At 45.2% G+C, this 10,835-nt stretch overlaps 1 protein-coding gene across 6 annotated transcripts in view; it reads right to left on the minus strand.

The window, feature by feature from the left end:
- The window catches only part of MORF4L1 (mortality factor 4 like 1), a 39,170-nt gene that overhangs the window by 10,128 nt on the left and 18,207 nt on the right, over positions 1-10,835 (minus strand). For all 6 annotated transcript variants that reach the window (XM_014524081.2, XM_025214213.1, XM_025214212.1 and 3 more), the window contains 4 exons: positions 9,744-9,769; positions 5,575-5,663; positions 2,768-2,869; positions 687-775 (listed from right to left, as the gene is read on the minus strand). In XM_014524081.2, the coding sequence (XP_014379567.1) occupies positions 687-775; positions 2,768-2,869; positions 5,575-5,663; positions 9,744-9,769 (306 nt within the window). The remainder of the gene's footprint in view (positions 1-686; positions 776-2,767; positions 2,870-5,574; positions 5,664-9,743; positions 9,770-10,835) is intronic.

Genomic DNA, 10,835 nt, shown 5'->3' on the forward strand with positions numbered 1-10,835 from the left:
GGCCCGAGGACCGAGCCCTGGGGGACCCTACTGCCCACATCCCTCCAGGTCAAACATGACCTGTCCACCACCACTCTCTGGATGCTGACCTCCAGCCAACTGGTGACCCATCTCACTGCATAGGCATTGACACCACAATCTCCTAATTTTTTAAACGAGAATGGGGTAAGAGACAGTATTGAAGGCCTTCCTAAAGTCCAGAAAGACTACATCCACCGCGACACCTGCGTCCAGGGCTTTTGTGACCTCGTCGTAGAAGGCCATCAGGTTGGTCTGACCAGACCTGCCTCGAATGAACCCATGTTGGTTGCCCCTAAGCATAACCTCCCTTGCTTGCTCCTTGCAGATGTGCACCTGGATAAATTTTCTCAAAGAGCTCCCCCAGGACCTAGGTAAGACTAACAGGCCTATAATTTCCTGGGTCCTCCTTCCTCCCTTTTTTGAAAATGGGGACCACACTGGCCCTTTTCCAGTCCTCTGGCACCACACCAGAGCACCACGAGGAGATGCGACCTCCTGAGGTCCCTTCCCACTCTTAACTTTCTAGGATCCATCCAGAGGGAGAATACAGCAATCATAACAGCAGCAAACACTCATTTTAAATGGCCCAGACATGCCCAGCAGAGTCCATCCCCCCCCCCCCCCCCTTTTTTTTTTTTTCTTTTAAAGGGGGGGCTCACACTTACTTGTTATCAGTGTTTCCTCGTGATTTCTTGTAGTTTGCGTAATCCTCTAAAATTGAATCAACATTCTTCTTGGCAGGAAGATAAAAGAGCTAGGAAAGAAAGTATAGCTGGACTAATGCAAGCAATCACACTTCTGCAGATAATATTTATAAATCAGCATGCCACTTATGACAGAGACAAGGAAACACAAAGAAAAAGATTTCTTCAGAAACGTTTAGTGGCTCATGGAATTTGTTATTGGGAGATACTCCAGTAAAATGTGCATGTGCCTCATGACTGACAGTATCAAATTATAGCCAACCTTTCCTACATTGCCCCCTTTGTCCTCTCATGTTTTTAGGCTTTAAAACAAAAACAAAAACCCCAACCAACTCATTTTATTGTTTAAGCAGATCTCTTAAAAACCACTCAACATACAGCAGTAGCCTAAAAGACACAAGAATAGAGCAAAAAAGTACATGATGGCTAGGTATGGCAGACTTCCACTCCAAGGAGATGGTGGAGTATTGTATAGGGAGTATTATGACACTTTTACATATTGAACCTTAATCTTTCAAGTATGATTTTCTAAATACGTTAGCAGCCAAGGCTTGCACTGTGTGACCAGCAAGTCAATATATATTCCCCTTTCTGTTCCTTACATATGTTAAGGACTCATCACCTCTTTACCCAGGCTGTGCTTGCAGACTGTGGACCCTACTTTTATCTTATATATGCATCAAGCCACTTTCCTGCACCTGGACAACTAGCCTTAATTTACTGCAAGGTGAAGCAGTACAGCAAGTACTTCTCATTCTCAGTTCCCCATCAGGACTGAAATCTCAACTTGATCAAGATGGAATTTAGTAATTTAACATTAAAAGCAAGCTATACTTTTTGGATCTTCTTGGACTGTTAAGTCCCCAGAGCTAGAACACAGCTAGAGCTGTGCAGGATACCAGTACTGAAGCAAGCTTGCTGGGGAAAACCCAAGTTCCATGTCACTAAAGTTACAGTTACTGCTCCTTTGCCTTAGTGTCACGCAGGTTTTCAAAAGCAAGTAGACAAGGGGAGACACCCCCCACCTCCACTGGTTTCAAAGGGAGCCTTGGCTGCGCGGCAGCTGCAGGAGCAAAACTATGGTCTATGACAGGAATGAGAAGTGACATCCCGTGCTTACATCAGAACAAGCCAATCAATTTACCAGAAAATGAGTCATTCACAAGGTTTCTATCACTCCATAAGATTCTTGTCAGTTTTATTAACTAAGGTTTCAGCACGTGAAACTAGTCACAATTCATTAAAAGGCCCTGGACTGAAAGAGAGCTAGACTGTAGTCTATTACAGGAGAAAAAACAAGCAACGTTTAATTTACCTAGACAATTAGTATGAAAGCTTATTTTGGATTTAAACAGCGAAGAACAAGGATTAACAGTAACCTGCACAGGTACACCAGAGGTGGTTTCCACAGAGCCTCCCTGCTTAGAGAGCTGTTTTTTTGTGCTACACCCTAGGCTTTTGGCAAGATCTCAACTCCTTCTCTGTCCTGAAATTTAAACATGCGAAATGTCATCAACATCAATAAGGAAGTATTGCTATGGACCAACCTTTTCTGTCCATTAGAGCAAACTGTGTATTACAGTATATCAAACCCAAGAAATACACACAGAGTGATACCACACCTATGGCTAATAAGAGTTTAAAAAGGGCAAGTTAACATTTAGTTTGTGCCAGCTGGAGTCCACACACTAGAATCTATTCAGGAAAATTACAAGCAGCTGTGCTGGGCTGTGGTACCCACAGATGAACTACGGGCAGAATCTAGTGGGCATCTAGATTCAAAAAGGACATGCGAAGGCAAATTTTAGCCTGCAACATGTTCACAACTATGAATAAATACTCGTACATATATGCATTAGGGCATTCTCCTCCATATGCTTGTTTTTTCCTGCCAGAAGGAAAACAACTATGTGAAGAACAAGATCTGGAAGTTCAGTGTTAACTATTAAAGAGTCACAAACTGATGTCTCCTCCAGCAAGGCATAATGGAGCAATGTCACTGAATGCACTTACAGCAAGAAGGTAACATTTACAAAATGTACCTGTTTTTGCCTTGTGATCAAATCCCAGTCATCAACAAGCCATGGTTTCAGCTCTTCTGGAATTTTAACCTTTACTTCAACTCTGTTCATAAATGTTTCTTCCTAAAAGGGGGGGGGGAAAAAAAAAGTCATCCTCTCTTCTTAGCTTATTACACCCAGGCAGAGTAATTGCTTTCCCGAACAAAAACTTACAACTATGCAGCTGCTACTGTCACTTCAAGTTCTCAGACTAAGTGAAAGACTGTTCAGTTCCACTTACCTTGACAGTAACCAGAACCCACTGTCCCAGAAACTATACTATAGCACTCTGCTCGTTTCATTTGTTAACATATATACTTAAAGCTTTTGTAGCTGGGAGCATTATTTCCAATTAACTGCCCATGAATTCATGCTTACAACCCTCAATTCAACAGCAAGAGAAGTCAATCTTAAATAGGTATTTCCAGTTACGTGCGTTACAGAACGTTCTACAAGCTCAGTTTAGACTCGGTCTCCAGGCACATATCTAATATCTTTCACAAGATAAAGAGGACAAAATTGCCAAGCTAACTGGTCGTGGCCAATCAACACCCCTCCGCCCAAAATACAAAAAAACCAAAAAACCCTTATTTCATTAAAGACCACTTGCATAGATTTTAAATTAAAACCGTTTCCATCTGTGTGCATTTAAGAATTTTTCCATTATTTATGACATACATAAGTAGTAGTATTGTGAGAGGAAAAAAAGCCTCAAAGCTCCCAAATTTTAGCCTGCAACATATTCACAACTATGAATAAATACTCATACATATATGCATTAGGGCATTCTCCTCCATATGCTTGCTTTTTCCTGCCAGAAGTAAAACAACTGTGTGGAGAACGAGATCTGGAAATTCAGTGTTAACTACTGAAGAAAAGCCATTTCTGGCAGGTATGCTACACAGAATGCTACAATGGCTTCAACATTCAAGTATAATAAAAGTCTTAGTCTGTCACACTCTGGGCCAACTGTGCATGCCCGGAGGGAGGGGAGCGGGAGGAGGGGTAGTGGGGCTGGGGGCATAAGTGGCTGCGCCCAGATTGGGCTGGGTCGTGAGGCGATGGGAGCCTGGCAGCTCCTCCAGGGCTGTGGGCAGGCAGCTCCCGCCGCTGCACGCACTGCGAGGGAGCCACGGCAGCGGGGGCACATCCCCCCGCCCCTGGGTTCCAATTGCCCCCGACTGGGCCCAGCCAGGGCCCCGTTCACAGTGACTGGGGCCCCAGGTGGGCCAGGTCAGAGTCCCAGCAGCTCCTCCAGGTGTGCAGCGTCAGGGAGCCAAGGAGTAGGAGGCCCGTGGCCCCCCTGGTCTGTGCATGGGGCAAGGGCGGACTGCAGCTGTGGGCTGCTCTCAGTCTCTGCTCCCCGTCTCGCTACTGATACAGAGACAGCAGTGCAGCGCAGCACTATGTGCCTTGCTACCCAGCACGCCCAGTGGCAGGACTCGCATGACACTGCACCATGTCGCTGTCAAAGCAGTGGCAGGGAGGCACAGAGCAGAGGCTGAGTGCAGCCTGCAGCTGCAGTCTGCCCTTGCCCTGTGCACAGACCGGGGGCCAAGGTGCCCCCCCCCTGTGCCACACCCCTGGATGAGCCGCTGGGCTCCAATTGCCCCACAACCCGGCCCAGCCAGGGCCCCAGCGAGACAATCTGAGCCCGGGCAGCTTCTCCAGAGGTGCAGCGTTGAGGGGTGGGCGTGCAGGCCCAGACCAGAAGGGAGGGGAACGGTTCCCAACCCATGGGGAGGGGACCAGACATGAGCCACTGTCCTCATCTGTCTGTCATTCTTGACAGGCAATTGGCTAGTCTTATGGAAGAAGTTTACTGTCTGTATTATGGTAGGTAAATTTGATTCCACCAGAAGAAGGAAATAAATTTGTTTGCTTGTGCTGTTTTCACATACTTGCAAAACTGAGGCCCCCAAACTGGACTGAGAACCACAACTAGCACTCATGTGGAGCTTACAGGACCCCAGAGGGTTCAGTCCCAAGCCAGGGTTTAAGCATGGAAGCCTCACCAACATCAATTTTCACTGTCCTGGTGAACAAGTGCAACTTTTCCAAGTTATAAAGTCTGAGTAAAGATATCAGTGACCATATAGAAGTTTTAATTTATCATTAAGTTTCTGGCTCCTTCATCAATAAGTATGACGCAGGGAGTATTAAAACAGATGCAATTATCTTCATGAGACCAGCATCATTCAGTGGCAGGGGGAGAAGGGGAGGGGAGGGGAAGGGAGCAGGCAATAGAGTTGATCAGCTTACAACAAATCAGCTTGATCAAAGTTACAACAGGTTTTGCATTTCTGCAATTAGTTCTTATAACTGCTACTTCTTAACTCACTGGTTTAGCTGGTCAGCAGGCACCAGGCATATACTAAAATACAAAAGATCAGATATTCCCAACTGTCAGCCTTCATCAACAGACTGCTAAGGTACCAGAGTGTGTCAAAGAGTTATGATGCCGATCAGACCCTACCAGACCTGAAGGGAAAACAAGGAGCCAAGTAAAAGGAGTTTGAAATACCTCTAATTTGCACCCTTACGTTTTTCTAAAATCAGTTTAGTTAAAACAAACACCCAACATTTGTTCCATGAATTGCCCTGTCTGTCACATCTGAGATCACAGGAATAAAGCGGACAAAAGCTGCAGACTTCAACAGGGAAAAAATCAAAATTTAAAAAACACACGCGCACACACACACACACACACACGTGAGAACAAACTTCTTGCCCAAAAGCCGAAATCCAGTTTTAAAATGGCAATACATTGAATGTTTGAAGGAACTTACACTTTCAACTGTGGGGTCTACTCGAGCCCTTTTCTTCCTAGGAGGCTGGGGAGTCTCACTGCTACTGCTTCCTTCCCCAATTCCAGGAGCTATGCAAAATATAGTCATATTGTCAGCGCATGTATAAAATAAGTCAGCTTACAAACAAGTCTCCCTTTGAATATTAATTTTCACACATATACCCAGGTTCTTCTCAAAACTTTGATGAACTTCTTTCACTTTTAGAGAAAAAAAAAAAAAGAATGATTTTCTTTAAAGCCTTTACTCCTTTAACTTAAGCATTATGAACAGAGTAGATTTGATTTCAATCAAATCAATTTAAATTATGATTTAATTCACTGGTTAGGAAGCCTTGATTTAATCATTTTTTTCCTACCAAAAATGCATTCTTATTGTTTGATAGCCTTTATTCATTTAACTTCTTGAAACCTTGCACCTTTAGAGAAAGGCAAGGACTCGATTGTTTGTACACTAACTTGCAGAGACAGGAGGGCCGACAGGTAGGTAAGCAACAGGGCTGTGCGAAACGGCAGCGTTCCAGTTCGGCGGGACAGTGTCCCGTTTCAAATTTTGTTTCGAGTTGAAACAGCTGGTCCATTCCAGGAAAACATTTCACCATTTTGACCCGGTTTCAACATTTCGCCCATAGGCTATAATAGGGAAGGTCGAAACAGCCTATAACTTTGTCATTCCTGGCTTGATTTTGATGAAGCCTGCAGGAATGGTAGCCCCTTCTGAGAGCACAAAGCCTGCCAAGTTTCAAGGAGATAGGTGCAGGGGGTTCAGAGAAACTGCACCCCAAAATCTTGAAAGCAAAAAAACTCATGTCACATGTATGTGTTAAGGCACAGGGGGGTGAAGACTGCAGGCCTGCTAGCCCCTGCTGAGGCCATGAAGCCTGCCAGCTGTCAAGGAGATAAGTGCAGGGGGGGCCTGGGACCCTGCACCTCTAGCTGCTGACAGGCAAAGCTCGTGACATGGGTGCTTGGGCAACTGACTGACTCTCGGTCTTGGGGCAAGGGGGGCCTGCTAGCCCCTGCTGTGGCCACGATGTTGGCTACAAAGGACCAACTCATAGGATCATCATAAAATTCTAGTTTATTAGATGGATACAAAAGTCAGATCATAAACCTGGGGGCTGATGTGCGCGCGCGCACACACACACACGCTAGGTAGCTATGAGCACTAAGCATCGGTGTCAAGATACAGCTATCCCCCAAGCGCTGGAGTCCGCCGTCGATGGCCAGTCGAGGCTTCTTTCAGTGCGATGTTGCTTCAGAAGGGGATCGCTGGCTGGTCCTTCTGGCTGGACTGGCAGGGTGCTGGTGAAGTCAGAGAGGGTGCCATTGGGGGTCGTTCTTCACTGCCTTTTATCCCTCTCTGGCAGATTTGGGGAGTCAAAGTCTCGGGCTTACCCAATACAGGGGTCACTGACCTCATGGGACGTCCCCCTTGGTGGCTGCTAGATGGCAGCTGTCAGCCCCAGGGGTCATGTCCACAAGTATGTGCAGTTTTGGGAGTCCGTTGACGAATTTTGGTTAATTCTGCTGTAATGAATAGGGCTCTGGGAACAGTTGATTGGGGGTATTCAGTCCCAAGAGTTGGTCTCCAGCATTCATTAGTTCAAACTGGGGCTTCTGCACCTTAAACCGTGAAGTTTGAAGGCTCTGTATTGTTTCTTTCCTCTCCTTAGCCTGTGGTTTCCTAGGTGTTAATCCTTGCTCATTAACTTGTTATGGTAACTAGCTACTGTGTTACGCAATGAATCATGATTCACTCAGGGATGATTGTAACACAGGAGCTACCTACAGTAATGAGTTAAGGAGCAAGGATTAAGACCTACCAAACCACAGACTAAGAGGAAAGAATCAATACAGAGCCTTCAAACTTCATGGTAAAGAGGTACAGAAGCCCCGGTTTGAACTAATGAAACTGACTCTTGGGACTGAATACCACCCGATCAACCGCTCCCAGAGCCCTATTTCTCACGGCAGTGAATTAATCACAATTCATCAACAGACTCCCGAGACTGCACGTACTCACAGATGTGACCCCCGGGGCTGACAGCTGCCATCCAGCAGCCACCAAGGGGGACGTCCCACAAGGTTAACGACCCCTGGATCGGGTAAGCCCGAGAATTGGGGAGTTACCCACCAAAGTCTGCCAAAGAGGGATGAAAAGCAGTGAAGAATGACCCCCAATGGCACCGTCTTTGACCTCACCAGCACCCTGCCGGTCCAGTCAGAAGGACCAGCTGGCGACCCCCTTCCGAAGCAACATTGCACTGAAAGAAGCCTCGACTGGCCATCGACGGTGGACTCCAGCACTTGGGGATAGCTATATCTTGACACCAGTGCTTAGTATTCATAGCTAGCTACCGCGAGTTTGTGCGAGTGGTGTCAGCCCCAAGATTTATGATCTGACTTTTGCATCCATCTAATAACTGGAATTTTATGATGATTCTGTGAGTTGGTCCTTTGTAGCCAGCACCATGGCTGCAGCAGGGGCTAGCAGGCCTGTTGTTTTCACCCCCCTCTGCACCAAGACAGGCAGTCAGTTGCACAAGCACCCATGTCACGAGTTTTGCCTGTCAGCAGCTAGGGGTGCAGGGCCCCAGAACCCCCCTGCACCCTTCTCCTTGACAGCTGGCAGGCTTTGTGGCCTCAGAGGCTAGCAGGCCTGCAGATTTCACTCCCCTGTGCCTTAACACAACACACACACACGGCATGAGTTTTGCTTGTCCGCAGCTTGAGGTGCAGTTTCCCCCAAACCGCCGCACTTATCTCCACGAAACTTGGCAGGCTTTGTGGCCTCAGCAGGGGCTAGCATGCCTGAAGTTTTGACCCCGCTGTGGCTTAACAGATACACGTGACATGAGTTTTTCTTTCATGATTTTGGGGTGCCATTTCCCCAAATGCCCTGCACCTATTTCCTTGAAACATGGCAGGCTTCATGCCCTCAGAAGGGGCTACCATTCCTGCAGGTTTCAAAGTCAGGCCAGAAATGATAAAGTTATAGGCTATAATGGGGGAGGTTGAAACAGCCTATGGGCAAAATGTCAAAACAGGGTCGAAACGTTTCAACTTGCCTTGTTTTGTTTCGAGGCTGTTTTGACCATATCTGTTTCGTTTCAATTTTGCCGTTTCGACTGCAAAACGAATCAGAGCAAAACTGGCAGCAAAATTTCGCAGTCCTAGCATGCAAGTCTGTTCTCTCATCTCCATATACTGCTGTTAACGAGGATGTGATCTCTGGAGACACACACCAACAGTTTGAGAGCTGAAACTAAGCATCACAGAGATGCTTACTGGGATCTTCTAGACTGAGCACTGAGTCCCACTGAGCAGAGTAGTTTTGTTTAATCTTTATCAATCTAGAGAAACCTCCGGGAACCCTGTAAGATTGGGCCCCTAATGTAGTCCATGGCCTGTTGCAACCTATTTATAAAACTTTTCTAAAAAGGCTACATAAATATATCATCTCAAATAGCATATAATTAGAAGTTATAATCCCTAATCCATGATGATATCTTTGAGCTTTAACATAGTTTAAACTAAAGCCATCTTTATAAGGTTAAGCAAAAAGCAATTTAACAAAAAATATTTAAAAATGATTAAGTTTTTTTAAAAATCTGATTTAATTTTTATTTCTAAAAAATAGTTGATTTTTCTCCACCCTGATTATGAACAGCATAGGGAAGTTTTAGCTTCCAGTTTTAGATATAGATATACACATTGAAACCGACTGCCTGGTACATATACTACCCTAAAATGCAGGCAAAGAAACACTGCAGGTTGCTGTATAACATGTTCCCCTGGAGATATGCTCGAGCAGCCTTACTATACTCCACCTCCCAGGTGCTCCACTGGGGATAAAATATTCAACATCCAGTTTTACTTAATCATAGAAAGAGTAAAAACTGATTTCAGACCTGTTTGTGCAGGCACTGCCTTCATTTAAAAATTTACAGAGGGCCTGACCCTGGCATACCGAGACACCCCCATGCTAAGAAGAGTCCGAGATAAGAGAGCTGGTCTTCCATAAGCTTAGTTGGGATCCTCAACACCCATCAATTATCATATGCCTGCAGAAGTGAGAGCTATGGCAGATGAGAAGCTTGCATCATACACTAAATATTATGTCTATGAATAAAAAAAAAAAATACTTACTTTTCTGTTTGTTCTTTTTTGTTTTCCTGCAAAAAGAAGATGCGTCATTGCAAGTATAAAAATAAAAAGGTGTTTTTAATAATAAACTTGAGTTGGTACGGGGTGGGGAGAGGAGGGGGGAAAGCTAGGCACAAAGATCTTAAGTATAAAATCATCAAGTTGCCATGCAAAACAATGCACAAGAGCCCAGCAGCCTACCAGAAAACATACAGGAGAGAGGTAAAAATAAAGAAACCGAGAAGGGCACTGCAGCACTATTCTCCACCCTCTACAGTAAGAGACAGGGGGATACCCTAATGAAGTTAAAGGCAGAACATTTTAAACAGATACACGAAAAAAATATTGTTGGCTCATATGCAACAATTAATACTACCGGCTTCTCCCCCTGTTTAAATGGAACATTTACAAGACTTTCAGTTTGAACAGTGTTTGACAGGGAGGAAATTCTATAACTTTATTCAATGCATACTTAAAGCGATGGCATTCGGTAACTTGGAGACCAAGAATTTATTCAGGTTCCAAAGGAGATACTGCCATAAATGTCAAGATATCCGAAGAACTTTGCAGGGATAACGCTTCAAAAGATATTTAAGGATCTGACATGGGCTCAATTTGCAGTTTGTCAATTTTAGCATTTCAAGTGCTGCTTAGAGAAAGTGCAATGGAATACAAAATAAAGTCAACTGATACTGAGATTTAGTAGATTAGCTAAATTTTGATCTGGACTTTCAAGTGAGGCTGGCTTATTGTGCAGTGCTGCCACTGTAGGTGCAGGAAATGGCAGCGGTGGGATGAGAAAGAGCCATGAAGCTTCCATGGCCCGTCATTCAGGTATGCATCATGACAGCAGAGGGCAAGTCAATCACCTGTCATGACCGTTGACATACTATTCAGCAGGGCTGCGCTAAGCTTCGGGTGGTGATTTGATTCGGAGATTTGGCCCAATTCAGTGGCCGAATCTCCAAGTCCGAATCAAATCAGGGGACCAATTAAAAAGGTCCGAATCAATTCAAAGCTCTCCAAATCTCCAGAAAATATTCAGTTTTGATGATTTGGACAGTCCCCGGTGGCTGCAGCAGGGAGCTGCAGCCG

The sequence above is a fragment of the Alligator sinensis genome, unplaced genomic scaffold, assembly GCF_000455745.1.
Source record: "Alligator sinensis unplaced genomic scaffold, ASM45574v1 scaffold334_1, whole genome shotgun sequence".
In the NCBI taxonomy this organism is placed as follows: Eukaryota; Metazoa; Chordata; order Crocodylia; family Alligatoridae; genus Alligator; species Alligator sinensis.